The sequence below is a fragment of the Cetorhinus maximus genome, chromosome 21 (assembly GCF_964194155.1).
Source record: "Cetorhinus maximus chromosome 21, sCetMax3.hap1.1, whole genome shotgun sequence".
Lineage (NCBI taxonomy): Eukaryota > Metazoa > Chordata > Chondrichthyes > Lamniformes > Cetorhinidae > Cetorhinus > Cetorhinus maximus.
In genome coordinates, this window is record NC_135899.1 from 23595000 (window position 1) to 23611227 (window position 16228).

A 16228-nucleotide genomic window follows, 5' to 3' on the forward strand; every position below is an offset into this window, starting at 1 on the left:
TTCTCACCATTCTCTTGGTAAAGAAGTTTCTTCTGAATTCCTTGCTGACTATCTTATATTGATGGCCTCCAGGTACACTCTTTCCCCACATCCTTTGTATCAAAACCTTTCATACCTTTAAAGATCTTGATTAGGTCAACCCTCAGTCCTCTTTATTCAAGAGAAAAGAGGCCCATCCTTTCCTGGTATGTACACCCACATGTTGCTCGTATAAGAACATAAGAAATAGGGACAGGAGTAGTCCATTTGACCCCTTGAGCCTGCTCCGCCATTCAATAAGATCATGGTTGATCTGCTTGTGTTTCGAATTCCACATTCCCATCTAGCCCTGTTAACCTTTGATCTTTGATTCCCTTGCCTCACAAGAATCTATCTACCTCTGCTTTAAAAATATTCAATAACTCCAACTCCAACACCTTCTGAGGCAGAGAGTTCCAAAGTCGCTTAACCCTCTGAGAGAAAAACATTTCTCTTCATCTCTGTCCTAAAAGGGTGACCCCCTAATTTTAAAACACTGCCCCCTAGTTCTGGACTCACCCATTAGAGGGTCCTTTTCACATCCACCTTGTCAAGACCATTCAGAATCTTATACACTTATCAAGTCGCCCCTCACTCTTCTAAACACCAGGGGAAACAAACCCAGTCTATCCAACCTTTCCTCATAAGACATCCTGCTCATTCCAGATATCAATCTAGTATAATCGGGAGGAGTGTGAAGCAGGTCAGGATCACTATGAAGCAGACCGGGAGGAGTGTGAAGCAGGTTGGGGTTTCTGTGAAGCAGACCGGGAGGACGTGGAGCAGACTGGGATCACCGTGAAGCAGACCAGGAGGAGTGCAAAGCAGATCAGGATCACCACGAAGCAGGTCAGGATCACTGTGAAGCAGACTGGGAGGAGTGTGAAGTAGGTCAGGGTCACTGTGAAGCAGACCGGGAGTAATGTGAAGCAGGTCAAGGACACTGTGAAGCAGGCTGGGAGGAGTGTGATTTGCAGTGCTATTGGGGAGGGTCTAATCCAACTTGGCAGGGGTGTGGGAATATAGAAATAATATCTCCTTCCCAAAATCCACAAACAGGACTTTCTGGTAGAGCCAACATTTCAGCCTTTTCCTGCCCAACTGAACTTATTTCTTTCTATCTTGACTCTATTTTTTTCTCCCCTTGTCCAATCTCCTCTCACCTATATTTCATGATTCTTCTGACACCCTACATCATTTCAACAATTTCCAGTTTCCTGGCCCTAACTGCCTCCTCTTCACTATGGACGTCCAATCCCTCTAATCTCCATTCCCCACTAGGACGGAGTGAGGGCTCTCTGCTTCTTCCCTGAACGGAGGCCCAAACAATTCCCACCCACCACCGCCCACTTCCACCTGGCTGAACTTGTTCTCTCACTGAACAATTTCCCTTTTAACTTGTCTCACTTCCTCCAAATAAAAGGTGTTGCTATGGGCCCCAGTTATGCCTGTCTTTTTGTGGGGTATTTGGAACATTCCTTGTTCCAGTCCCACTCATGACCTCTCCCGCAACTCTTTTTCAGTGACTGTATCGGTGCCGCTTCATGCTCTCGTCTGGACCTGGAAAAATTCATCAATTTTGTTTCCAATTTCCACCCTTCTCTCACCTTTGCTTGGTTCATTCTGACACATCCCTTCCCTCTCTTGACTGCTGTGTCTCCATTTCTGGGGATAGGTTGTCTACTTATAATATTAATTATAAGTCCTCTGACTCCCACAGCTACCTCGACTGCACTGCCTCACACCGTGCTTCCTGTAAGGACTGCATTCCATTCCATTTTCCCAGTTTCTGCATCTGTTTCGATGATGCTACCTTCCATAATAACGGTTCCGACATGTCTTCCTTTTTCCTCAACCGGGAATTCCCCTCCCCTCCCCCATTGTGGTTGACAGGGCCTTCAGCCATGTCTAATCCATTTACCGCACTTCTGCCCTCATCCCTTCCCCTCCTTCCCAAAACCACAATAAGATTCCCCTTGTCCTCACTTTCCACCCCATTAGCTCTGTATTCAAAGGATCACCCTCCATCATTTCCGCCACATCCAGTGTGATGCCACAACCAAACACATCTTCCCCTCCCCTCCCCTGTCAGCATTCCAAAGGGACCATTCCCTCTGCGACACCCTGGTCCACTCCTCTATCACCTTCCCCCCTCCAAACACCTCATCCCCTTCCCACTGCACCTTCCCATGCAATCATAGGAGGCGTTACACCTGCCCCTTTACCTCCTACCTCCTCACCGTCCAAAGCCCCAAACAAACCTTCCAGGTGAAGCAGCAATTTACCTGTACTTCTTTCAATCTATTGTATTGTGTTCACAACTCACAATGGGGTCTCCTGTACACAGGGCAGACCAACGCAGACTGGGTGATCACTTTGTGGAACACATCTGCTCAGTCCGCAAGCGTGACCCCGATCTTCCTTTTGCTTGCCGGTTAATTCACCACCTTGCTCTGATGCTCACATTTCTGTCCTTGGCCTGCTGCAGTGTTCCAGTGAAATCCAATGCAAGCTGGAGGAACAGCACCTCATTTTCCGATTAGGCACTTTACAGCATTTCGGACTCAACATCGAGATTAACAACTTCAGGCCATGAGCTCTGTCCTCCATTTTGATCTTTTGTTTTTGCCAAGTTCCAGTCTGCATCTTGTTTTCATGTTTTTGCTTTCAGACAGAGCTGTCCTTTATTCTATCATTAACAGGGGGAGGCGGTGGCAAAGTGGTATTGTCACTGGACTGGTATTCCAGAGATCCAGCATGACAGTTGGGGAAATTTGAATTCCATAAAAACCTGGAATTAAAAATCTGACGATGACCACAAAACCACTGCCGATTGTCGTGAAAACCCATCTGTCCTTTAGGGAAAGAAATCTGTCATCCTTACCGAGTCTGGCCTACAAGTGACTCCAGACCCACAGCAATGTGGTTGACTCTTAAATGCCCTCTGAACAAGGGCAATTAGGGATGCCAACATCCCATGAATGAATTAAAGAAAAACACATTCTGGACCAATGTTTCTTTACTAAAACTATTACCACTCTTTGTCTTTTTTTATTGATTCATGGGATGTGGGTGTCACTGGCTAGGCAAGCCCCTTGTTCTGAGGGCATTTAAGAGTCAACCAAATTGCTGTGGGTCTGGAGTCACACATAGACCAGACCAGGTAAGGACAGCAGATTTCCTTCCCTAAAAGACATTAGTGAACCAGATGGGTTTTTACAACAATCAACAATGGTTTCGTGGTTATTAGACATTTAATTCCAGATTTTTATTGAACTCAAATTCCACCACCTGCCATGGTGGGATTCAAACCCAGGTCCCCAGAGCATTACCCTGGATCTCTGGTCCAGCAACAATACCACTAAGCCACTGCCTCTCCATAATCCATGACATCTTTGTCATTTAATGTCTCCCACCCTCTAACCTATCCCTGATCTCCCCCCCACCGTTTCCAACAGTATAAAACCCATCACATTTTACCTCCCTTCAGTTCTGAAGAAGCCCCTTGAAGAAGTCATATTGGACACAAAATGTTAAGCGTTCCTCTCTCCACAGATGCTGCCAGACCAGCTGAGTTTTCCAGCACTTTCTGTTTTTATTTCACATTTCCAGCAGCTGCAGTACTTTGCTTTAACCTCAGTAGTGGGGAAGCTTTTCGAGACAAAAACTAATAGCTACTTGGGTAAATGCAGGTTAATTAAGAAAAGTCAGGTAGCAGAGTTTTGATTAGTGTAATTCTGTGTACATGGACTTCCAAAAGGCATTTGATAAGGTGCCTCACAACAGACTTGCGAGCAAAGTTATAGCTCATGTAATAAAAGGGACAGTAGCGACATAGGTATGAAAATGTCTGAGTGACAGGAAATAAAGAGTAGTGGTGAACAGTTGTTTTTCAAACTGGATGAAGGTTTATAGTGCAGTTCTCCAGGGATCAGTTTTAGGACCCCTGCTCGTCCTGATATATATTAATGATCTAGACCTTGGTGTACAGGGCACAATTTCAAAATTTGCAGATGATATTAAACTTGGAAATCTTGTGAACCATGAGGAGGATGATGTAGAACTTCAAAAGATCGTAGGCAGTTTGGTGGAATGGGCGGACAAGTGTCAGATGAAATTTAATGCATAGAAGTGTGAAGTGATTCATTCTGGAAGGAAGAATGCGGAGAAATAGTATAAAATAAAGGGCACAATTCTAAAGGGGATGCAGGAGCGGAGGGACCTGGGTGTGTATATACATAAAACATTGAAGGTGGCAGGACAGGTTGAGAAAGTGGTTAATAAAGCATAAGGCATCCTGGGCTTTATCAATAGTAGTTTGGAGTACAAGAGCAAGGAAGCTATGTTAAATCAGTATAAAACACTAGTTCTGCCTCAACTGGAGTATTGCGTCCAATTCTGGACACACTTTAGGAAAGATGTGAAGGCATTAGAGAGGGTTCAAAAAAGATTCACAAGAATGGTTCCAGGAATGAGGAACTTCAGTGGCATAGATAGATTGGAGAAGTTTGGACTGTTCTCCTTGAAGAAGGTTGAGAGGAGATTCGATGGAGGTATTCAAAATCATGAGGGAACTGGACAGATAGGGAAAAACTGTTCCCATTGGTGGAAGGATCAAGAACAAAAGGACAGAGGTTTAAGGTAATTGGCAAAAGAAGCAATGGGGACATGAGGAAAAACTTTTTATCACACAGCGACTGGTTAGGATCTAGAATGCATTGCCTGAGTTTGTGGCGGAAGCAGGGTCACTTGAGGCTGTCAAAAGGGAATTGGATCATTATCTGAAATGGTAAAATGTGCAGGGCTATAGGGTAAAAGGCAGGAGAGTGGCACTAAGTGAATAGCTTCTTCAGAGGGGCAGCACAGACATGACAGACCAAATGGCCTCCTCCTGTGCTATAACCAATCTACGACTCTATAATCCTTGTAAATATCCTCTGCATCCACTCTAGTGCCTCAATATTCTTCTTACAATATGGTGACCAGAACTGAACGCAGTACTCTAGTGTGATCTAAACAATGCTTGATACAGGGTTTAGCATAACTCCCCTACTTCTCAATTCTATCCTTCAAGAAATAAAACCTAGTGCTTGTATGGCCTTGCTCACTGACTCTAGTGGAAAGATACACAGCTTAATCAAGACATGAGGGAGTCTGAAAACTTGTTTGGAAACAGGTGAAATGGAATTGAGTAAGTATTTGTATGATGACTTTCCAACCCTACAGCAGGTTATTGAACTGCAGGCTGTGTTGTTCTGTGAACCAGCAGCCAGTTTGCACACAGCAAGGTCTCGAGCAAATGACAAAAAGATCAGAGCTAAAAGCAAAATACTGTGGAGGCTGGAAACAAAAACAGAGAATGCTGCAAAAACTCTAACAGCAGCTGTGGAGAGAGAAACAGAGTTGACCTTTCACGTCCATATGACCCTTCTTCAGAGCTAAAGAGAAGTAGAAATGTGATGAAATTTACACTGTTTAGTTGAACGTTTCGCCAACTTCAGCATGATGCCACCACCAAACACATCTTCCCCCCTTCCCCACTGTCAGCATTCCGTAGGGACTGTTCCCTCCGGGACACCCTGGTCCACTCCTCCATCACCCCCAACACCTCATCCCCCTCCCACAGATCCTTCCCATGCAATCGCAGAAGGTGCAACAACCGCCCCTTTACTTCCTCCCCCCTCACCATCCAAGGGCCTAAACACTCCTTTCAGGTGAAGCAGCACTTCACTTGCACCTCCTTCAATTTAGTCTACTGCATTCACTGCTCCCAATGCGGTCTCCTCTACATTGGGGAGACCAAACGCAGACTGGGTGACCACATTGCAGAACACCTTCGGTCTGTCCGCAAGCATGACCCAGACCTCCCTGTCGCTTGCCATTTCAACACTCCACCCTGCTCTCATGCCCACATCTGTCCTTGGCCTGCTGCAATGTTCCAGTGAAGTCCAACGCAAACTGGAGAAACAGCACCTCATCTTCCGATTAGGCACTTTACAGCCTTCCGGATTTAACATTGAGTTCAACAACTTCAGACCATGAACTCTCTCCTCCATCCCCATCGCTTTTTTAATCCCCCTTTTTTCTATATTCATTTTTATTTTTTATCCACTTATTTTTTTTATATTCATTTATCCATTGTTTTATCCCATTTTCTATCCCCTTTTCACCCCACCCCCAAAAGGGCCACCTGTTACTTATTTCATGTTGTTCTTTCACAGAGTGCTGACCCTTGTCCTGCTATTATCACATTCTGCCTTGCCTTTATGCCACTATCGGCATCTTTTTTAGCCCTTAACCAATACCATTAACACTGCCTTTGTGCTTTTGTTCATGACATCTTTGTCAATCTCTCCATGGCCCCCACCTATCGCTGGCCTTCTATCCAGCTTCACCTGCTCCATCCCCCTTAAACAGTATAAATTTCATCACATTTCTATTTCTATTTAGCTCTGAAGAAGGGTCATACGGACTTGAAATATCAACTCTGTTTCTCTCCCCACAGATGCTGTCAGACCTGCTGAGTTTTTCCAGCGTTTTCTGTTTTTGTGACAAAAGATCAGGTTGCCTGCTTTTGGTGACGTTGGTTATAGGAGGGATATTGGCCAGGACTCCAGGAGAACTTTCCTGCCCTTTGGATTGTGTCATGGGCTCTTTTCCATCCACTTCAGCATGGAGACAGACATTCATATGAATTAGGAGCAGGAGTAGGCCACTCGGCCCCTTGAGCCTGCTCCGCCATTCAATACGATCATGACTGGTCTGATTGTAACCTCAACCCCACATTCCTGCCTAACCCCGATAACCTTTCACTCCCTTGCTTACCAAGAATATATAGCTCTGCCTGAAAAAATATTCTAAGGCTCTGCTTCTGCTGCCTTTTGAGGAAGCGAGTTCCAAAGACTCACGACCTTATGAGAGAAAAAATTTCTCATCTGTCTTAAATGAGTGACTCCTTATTTTTAAAGTGACCCCTAGTTCTAGATTCTCCCACAAGAGGACACATCCCCTCCACATCCACCCTGTCAAGACCCCTCAGGATCTTAAAGGTTCAATCAAGTTACCTTACTTCTCAATTCCAGTGGATACAAGCCTAACTTGGTCCAACATTTCCTCATAAGACAACCCACTGATTCCTGGTATTAGTCTAGTACTTCTCTGAACTGCTTCGAATACATTTACATCCTTCCTTAAATAAGGAGACCAGTACTGTACACAGTACTCCAGATGTGGGCTCACCAGTGCCCTGTATAACTGAAGCATAACCTCCCTACTTTTGTAATCAATTCCCCTCAAAATAAATGGTAACATTCTATTAGCTTTCATAATTAATTGTAGTACCTGCATACTAGCCTTTTGTGTTTCATGCACGAGGACACCCAGATCCCTCTGAATATCAGAGCTCTGCAATCTCTCACCATTTAGATAATAAGCTTTTTTATTCTCCCTGCCAAAATTAAAAATTTCACACTTGCCCCCATTATACTCCATTTACCAGATCTTTGCCCACTCACTTAACCTAATTATGTCCCTTTGTAGCCTCATGTCCTCTTCACAATTTACTTTCCTATCTTTTTGTCGCAGCAGTATTATACTGACAGATCTGTACCCACCAGCATTGTACCCCAGTGTTATACAGTAAGACCTATACCCAGCAGCACTGCTCCCATGTTATAGTGACAGACCTGTACCCACCAGTACTGTACCCGTGTGATACAGAGACAGATCTGTATCCACCAGTACTGTACCCCAGTGTTATACAGAGACAGATCTGTATCCACCAGTACTGTACCCGTGTGATACAGAGACAGACCTGTATCCACCAGTGCTATACCCCAGTGTGATACAGAGACAGATCTGTATCCACCAGTACTGTACCCGTGTGATACAGAGACAGATCTGTATCCACCAGTACTGTACCCCAGTGTTATACAGAGACAGATCGGTATCCACCAGTGCTATACCCCAGTGTGATACAGAGACAGATCTGTATCCACCAGTACTGTACCCCAGTGTGATACAGAGACAGATCTGTATCCACCAGTGCTATACCCCAGTATTATACCCCAGTGTTTTACACTGACAGAATTCTACCCACTAGCAGCATACCCCAGTTTTGTAGACTGACAGACGTGTACCCACCAACACTGTACCCCAGTGTTACACAGCTACAAACCTGTATCCCCCAGCTCTTTGCCCGTTTTAAGAGGGGAAAAATAGAGTATGAGAGTAAACTTGCAAGGAACATAAAAATGGACTGCAAAAGCTTCTATAAATATGTAAAAAGAAAAAGATTAGTGAAGACAAATGTAGGTCCCTTGCAATCTGAAATAGGATACTTTTATAATAGAGAACAAGGAAACGGCAGAGCAATTAAACAACTACTTTAGTTCTGTCTTCACAGAGGAAGGCACAAATAACTTCCCAGAAACGCTAGGGAACCAAGGGTCTCATGAGAAGGAGGAATTGAAGGAAATTATTACTAAAAAAAAAAGTGCTGGAGAAATTAATTGGTTAGCAGACAGGAAACAGAGTAGGAATAAATGGGTCTTTTTCGGAGTGGCAGGCAGTGACTAGTGGGGTATCGCAGGGATCAGTGCTTGGGCCCCAGCTATTCACAATATATATCAATGATTTGGATGAGGGAACCAAAAGTAATATTTCCAAGTTTGCTGATGACACAAAACTTGGTGGGAATGTGAGTGATGAGGAGGGTGTTAAGAGGCTTCAAGGTGATTTAGACAAGTTGAGTGAGTGGGCAAATACATGGCAGATGCAGTATAACGTAGATAAATGTGAAGTTATCCATTTTGGGAGGAAAAAGAGAATGGCAGAGTATTATTTAAATGGTGATAGATTGGGAAATGTTGATGTACAAAGGGACCTGGGTGTCCTTATACACCTATCCCTGAAAGCAAGCATGCAGGTGCAGCAAGCAGTTGGAAAATGATATGTTGGCCTTCATTGTGAGAGGACTTGAGTAGAGGAGTACTGCAGCTGTACAGGGCCTTAGTGAGACCACAACTGGACTATTGTGTGCAGTTTTGGTCTCCTTACCCAAAAAAGGACATACTTGCTGTAGAGGGAGTGCAGTAAAGGTTCGCCAGACTGATTCCCGGGACGGCAGGACTGATGTATGAGGAGAGATTGGGCCGACTAGGCCTGTATTCACTGGAGTTTAGAAGAATGAGAGGGGATCTCATTGAAACATATAAAATTCTGACAGGGCTGGACAGACTGGATGCAGGGTTGGTGTTTCCTCTGGCTGGGGAGTCTAGAACAAGGGGTCACAGTCTCAAGATACGGGGTAGGTCATTTAGGACTGAGATGAGGAGGAACCTCTTCACACGGTGAACCTGTGGAATTCTCTATTACAGAAGGCTGTGGAAGCCACAGCTGAATATATTTAAGTAAGAAATAGATTTCTAGACTTTAAAGGCGTCAGGGGGTATGTGGGGAGAGTGGGGGTATGGCAGAGATGGGGGATCAGCCAGGGACATACTGAATGGCGGAGCAGGCTCGAAGGGCTGAATGACCTATTGCTGCTCTTATTTTCTGGTTCTATTATACACTGACACCAGCACTGTACCCCAGTGTTATACACTGACAGGCCTGTACCCACCAGCACTGTACCCCAGTGTTATACACTGACAGGCCTGTACCCACCAGCACTGTACCCCAGTGTTATACAGTGACAGACCTGTACCCACCAGCACTGTACCCCAGTGTTATACAGTGACAGACCTGTACCCACCAGCACTGTACCCCAGTGTTATACAGTGACAGACCTGTACCCACCAGCACTGTATCCCAGTGTTATACAGTGACAGACCTGTACCCACCAGCACTGTACCCCAGTGTTATACAGTGACAGAGCTGTACCCACCAGCACTGTACCCCAGTGTTATACAGTGACAGAGCTGTACCCACCAGCACTGTATCCCAGTGTTATACAGTGACAGACCTATACCCACCAGCACTGTACCCCAGTGTTATACAGTGACAGAGCTGTACCCACCAGCACTGTACCCCAGTGTTATACAGTGACAGAGCTGTACCCACCAGCACTGTACCCCAGTGTTATACAGTGATAGAGCTGTACCCACCAGCACTGTATCCCAGTGTTATACAGTGATAGAGCTGTACCCACCAGCACTGTACCCCAGTGTTATACAGTGACAGACCTGTACCCACCAGCACTGTGCCCCAGTGTTATATTGACAGACCTGTACCCACCAGCACTGTGCCCCAGTGTTATACAGAGACAGACCTGTACCCACCAGCACTGTACCCCAGTGTTATACAGTGACAGACCTGTACCCACCAGCACTGTACCCCAGTGTTATACAGTGACAGACCTGTACCCACCAGCACTGTATCCCAGTGTAATACAGTGACAGACCTGTACGCACCAGCACTGTGCCCCAGTGTTATACAGTGACAGACCTATACCCACCAGCACTGTACCCGAGTGTTATACAGTGACAGAGCTGTGCCCACCAGCACTGTACCCCAGTGTTATACAGTGACAGAGCTGTGCCCACCAGCACTGTACCCCAGTGTTATACAGTGACAGACCTGTACCCACCAGCACTGTACCCCAGTGTAATACATTGACAGACCTATACCCACCAGCACTGTACCCCAGTGTAATACATTGACAGACCTATACCCACCAGCACTGTACCCCGGAGTTATACAGTGATAGACCTGTACCCACCAGCACTGTACCCGAGTGTTATACAGTGATAGAGCTGTACCCACCAGTACTGTACCCCAGTGTTATACAGTGACAGAGCTGTACCCGCCAGCACTGTACCCCGGAGTTATACAATGATAGGGCTATACCCACCAGCACTGTACCCCAGTTATACACTGACAGACCTATACCCACCAGCACTGTACCCCAGTTATACACTGACAGATCTATACCCACCAGCACTGTACCCCAGTGTTATACAGTGACATACCTGTACCCGCCAGCACTGTACCCCAGTGTTATACACTGACAGACCTGTACCCGCCAGCACTGTACCCCAGTTATACACTGACAGACCTATACCCACCAGCACTGTACCCCAGTTATACACTGACAGATCTATACCCACCAGCACTGTACCCCAGTGTTATACAGTGACAGAGCTGTACCCACCAGCACTGTTCCCCAGTGTTATACAGTGACAGGCCTGTACCCACCAGCACTGTACCCGTGTTATACAGAGACGTGGCTGTACCCACCAGCACTGTACCCGTGTTATACAGAGACGTGGCTGTACCCACCAGCACTGTACCCGTGTTATACAGAGACGTGGCTGTACCCACCAGCACTGTACCCCAGTGTTATACAGTGACAGACCTGTACCCACCAGCACTGTACCCGAGTGTTATACAGAGATAGAGCTGTACCCACCAGCACTGTACCCCAGTGTTATACAGCGATAGAGCTGTACCCACCAGCACTGTACCCGTGTTATACAGTGACAGACCTGTACCCACCAGCACTGTACCCCAGTGTTATACAGCGATAGAGCTGTACCCACCAGCACTGTACCCGTGTTATACAGTGACAGACCTGCACTAACCCCACCTAGATCTTCCCACTCACTCCAGAACCAGTCTTTGTTTGAAGTGACACAGCTTCTGTGCAATTTATTACCATTTAAGTGGACACATTGTGTACATTTGATCCATCACCATCACAGTTTATTGGAGGCCAGGTGGCCTGCCCCCAGGCTTCCTGGATTGTTTGGGTGCAGTAAGAGCAGGATCATTAGGGCAGGGTTAACAAACACGTTCCTCTGCTGGAGCCCTCCTGATGTCCCTGTACACACCGCACCCAGACAATCAAACACCTCCAGGAGCAGGGAAGCAGACAATCTACAACCCAGCGTCAGCCCCTTCATTCAACCCAGAGTCACTGCTGCTTCTCAGTCAGTTCAGCCTTTGGTTTGAAGTTTTAGTTGGAATTCGACTCTATTCAAATAGAGGGAGCTTTAACGGGGGCCGGCGGGAGTGGGGGGGGGTACCCAATGCTGCGCAGTTAAAATTCAGCCGATTGTTTGTCACGATCGTTTATGCGTCCTGCTGCCAGGTGGTACCTCCATTCACCACTCGAGGCCGTGTTCATCGGATGTCACAGTCTGCTCCTGGCTGGCAGCCATCTTTCCCATTCTCTCTTCTCTCTCCAAGCCAGGGAAAGGAAGACTTGCATTTATATATCGCCTTTCACGACCATTAATTGTCTCAAAGTGCATTTTTTTTTCCACAAGCATAGTCACTGTTGTAAGATAAGAAATGCAGCAGCCAAGATCCCAAAAAAACCCCCCACAGGAATATGACAATGACTGGGCAATCAGCTTTCCTTCATGGTGATTAAGGGAGAAATGTTGACCCCTGGAGCCCAAGGAGGGCTCCCCAGCTCTTCTTTGAAGCATTGGCCACCCAAGAGGGCGGGTGAAGGTGTCCTCGGTTTAATGTCTCATTTGAAATAGTTCACCTCTAACAGTGAAGCAGTCCCTCAGTAACGCACAGGGAGCATCGGCATAAGATTTCGTGCTTGGGCCTCTGGAGTGGGACTCAAACTCACAACCTACTGACTTGAAGACGAGGGAGATAGAGAGAGAGAGAGAGAGAGAGAGAGAGTGCAGTCCACAGCCATGGCTGACACTTCCTAAGGGGAACGGCTGTCTTTTACACCAAGCCATTTTCTCTCCCCCCACCATCCCCAACCACCACTCAGTCTCTTTCTCATACGGGCAGGCTCTTGCTGACGGTGCGCTTGAAGGCCGAGGAGAAGAGGCCGCCAATGAACCGGAGACCGGCCGCGCCCCCAGGGACAGAGCTGACCAGGTAGCTGGCGAGGGTGAGGAGCTGGAAGGTGGCGGCCACGGCGGTCAGGGACGTGCTTTGCAGCGCCAGGGCGCTGTACAGGGTGGCGAAGAGGGAGGCCAGGTAGGCGGCGGTGAAGGGCAGCTGGTCACGGGAGAGAAGCCGGCGGAGTTGGTTCCAGGGTCCACGCAGCAGGGCCAGGCTGGCCAGCACGAAGAGGCTGCCCAGGGTGAAGAGCAAGGCGAACTTGCGAGCCTTCAGCAGCATGAAGGGAGCGTAGACGGCCGACAGGCTGAAGCACAGCAGCCCCATGACCAGGCACAGACCGAAAGCTGTCAGCCTCTGGCGGCGGGACAGGACAGACAGGCAGGGGTCCGGATCCGTTGACCAAAAACCCCCAGACGAGGGACCGGAGCCCTGGCTTGACGCTGTCTTGTTGCTCTGTCCGGAGGAGAACGGGTTCATCTGGCTCACCCAGCTGGACACAGCCCCAACGGGTGCTGGGGTATCGGGGTCTGGAGTGAGGAGCGGCTCGCTGTCACCTCCATCCCCATTCCGCCCGCTTCGTGACTTTGACAGGTACTCCTGCAGTTGCCGGTTCAGATCAGTCATGTTTGGCCGCCCACTCTCGATGAAGTGAGATGCGACTTTCCTTCAAACACTGCACGTAAACTCCTGAGGAGGAGGGTAAGACAATATTCGCCCGCCCCTCTTAAAGCACCAACAAAAACTGCACAGGTGTAGAATTAAAATGCGGGAAAGAGTCAGGGCAACGAGCACTCACTGAAGCTAGCACAAAGTCGATGGCCCAGAGAGTCAGAGCAGCTGCTGCATCACAAGAGGTTCTGCAGGAAGTTCCACATACACTGTTGCTTTAAAAGGCTCCACGTATACTTTCTAAATGGACTCAAGTGGAGGGATTGTCGCTTTAAGAGTCCCTCCTCCACCTGAACTATCGCTTTAAAATATTTTCCTCCTCTTCCTTGTGGACTGTTGCTTTCAGAGTCCCTCCGCCTCCCGGACTGCCCCTTGAAGACCCTACACCCGGACTGCCCCTTGAAGACCCTCTCCTCCCGGACTGCCCCTTGAAGACCCTCTCCTCCCGGACTGCCCCTTGAAGACCCTCTCCTCCCGGACTGACCCTTGAAGACCCTCTCCTGTTGGACTGCCCCTTGAAGACCCTCTCCTCCCGGACTGCCCCTTGAAGACCCTCTCCTGCTGGACTGCCCCTTGAAGACCCTCTCCTGCTGGACTGCCCCTTGAAGACCCTCTCCTCCTGGACTGCCCCTTGAAGACCCTCTCCTCCTGGACTGCCCCTTGAAGACCCTCTCCTGCTGGACTGCCCCTTGAAGACCCACTCCTGTTGGATTGACCCTTGAAGACCCTCTCCTGTTGGACTGCCCCTTGAAGACCCACTCCTGTTGGATTGACCCTTGAAGACCCTCTCCTCCCGGACTGCCCCTTGAAGACCCTCTCCTGCTGGACTGCCCCTTGAAGACCCTCTCCTGCTGGACTGCCCCTTGAAGACCCTCTCCTCCCGGACTGCCCCTTGAAGACCCTCTCCTGCTGGACTGCCCCTTGAAGACCCACTCCTGTTGGATTGACCCTTGAAGACCCTCTCCTGTTGGACTGCCCCTTGAAGACCCTCTCCTGTTGGACTGCCCCTTGAAGACCCTCTCCTGCTGGACTGCCCCTTTAAGACGCTCTCTCTTTCGGGTCCGGCTTTCAGGCGCCGCCGCCGCTCTCGGCCTGGGTGAACCGCTCGCCCGAGGCTGAGTCAGACCGGACCGTCTCCGGCCTCTCCCTGTCTGTTTCTGTCTCCCCCACTCTGTCTGTTTCTGTTTCCCCCTCTCTGTGTCTGTTTCTGTCTCCCCCTCTACCTCTGTCTGTGTCTGTTTCTCTTTTCCCCTCTCGGTATCCGGGTCTTTCTCTCTCTTGTTTCTCCGCCGCGGCCGCCGCTGCTTAAAATGGCCGCTCAGTCGATCCCCGTCACCCGGATGACAGGGACTCAGGGAAGCTCAATCGATCAGCGCTGGCCGGCCGGGGTCAGGGGTCAGGTCGCCTGGGCAACCGTCAGTCAGCAGCCAGCGGCCCCGCCCCCCGGTCCAATTAAACCCGGCGGGAAGGAAAGACTTACATTTATACAGCGCCTTTCAGGATCAATGGCTATCTCACAGCCCTTTACAGCCAATACTTATCCTTCGTTAACTTACTAAGAAACTTCCAAAGCGCAGTCACTGTTCTAATGTAGGAAGCGCGGCAGCCAATTTGCGCACAGCAAGCTCCCACAAACAGCAACGTGATATGGACTGGAGAATCTTTTTTTCTCTCTGTATCCTACAAGTTGACATTACGTATTGACGTGGCACGCTGCAGTCTGCTGCTACCGTATATGTGGAGGATCTCGACGTAGACCGCAAGGGACCTGTCTCAACGCTATATCCATACGAAGCAGGATATCGAGACTGACTGGGGTTCAGGTCGAACACGAGTGTCTGATGCTTATCACTAGCAACGACCACGTACAGCTCTGCCTTGATCTGGCCTGGGGTCCTAACAGTTGCCGAGGCTGATTACTTGACTGTGTACCTGACTCATAAGATGTGTTTTTTTTGAAAAATATACTTTATTCATAAAATATCTGGAAGAACATTCCAAATCATTTCAAAATCACAACCACAAAAGTACGATCAGATTCAACTTTTACACATGGATCACAAGGAGCATTAATACAATCAATGAATATTACAATCATTTCAATATGGTCAATGCAGACAATCAGACAATGGGATTGGAGTTATCAACATCCATCATGTTGCACTCTGAGGAGCTTCAATACAATTATAATACACTTAGTATTCAATGCAGACATTCATTTTGAGCTGTACAGCCCAAGGGGCTCTCAACAGTTCCCAGTCCCTCGGTGCACTGTGGCAGAAAGGTCTTAGACAGCGACCTTTCCCCATTGCGCCTTTGCGGTGGCTGCCCCAAGCTTTAGTGCGTCCCTCAGCACGTAGTCCTGGACCTTGAAATGTGTCAGTCTACAACATGCGATCGGTACCTAGAGTCTTGTTCGCACAGGGCCTTAGGCAATAGTGAGCATCGGCAATAGTGAGCACCGAACATGGAGGCTGTACTTTTATACTCCACCCTCACACACGGTGATGTCACAGTGATGTGACTATGCAGCTTCTTAAAGGTACAAGTCATTGTATGCATTGGCCTATACTATAGTGTGCGACCATTAAGACCATGGGATCTTTTCCACCCAACCAGGCAAATGGGACCTCGGTTTAATATCTTATCTGAGTGCTACCTCGGTACTGCGCAGGAGTGTCAGCCTTGATTTTTCGTGCTCAAATGGGATTTGAACCCACAACAT

General features: G+C 48.1%; 2 protein-coding genes across 2 annotated transcripts in view; one reads left to right on the plus strand and one right to left on the minus strand.

The window, feature by feature from the left end:
- Positions 1-16228, plus strand: part of LOC144695762 (gamma-aminobutyric acid type B receptor subunit 1-like) — a 255785-nt gene that overhangs the window by 44719 nt on the left and 194838 nt on the right. The gene's annotated exons all lie outside the window — the stretch shown is intronic.
- On the minus strand, positions 11637-13458 carry sft2d3 (SFT2 domain containing 3). Its single transcript, XM_078566725.1, has one exon. The coding sequence runs from the start codon at positions 13456-13458 to the stop codon at positions 12766-12768; it is 693 nt and encodes a 230-aa protein (XP_078422851.1). The 3' UTR covers positions 11637-12765.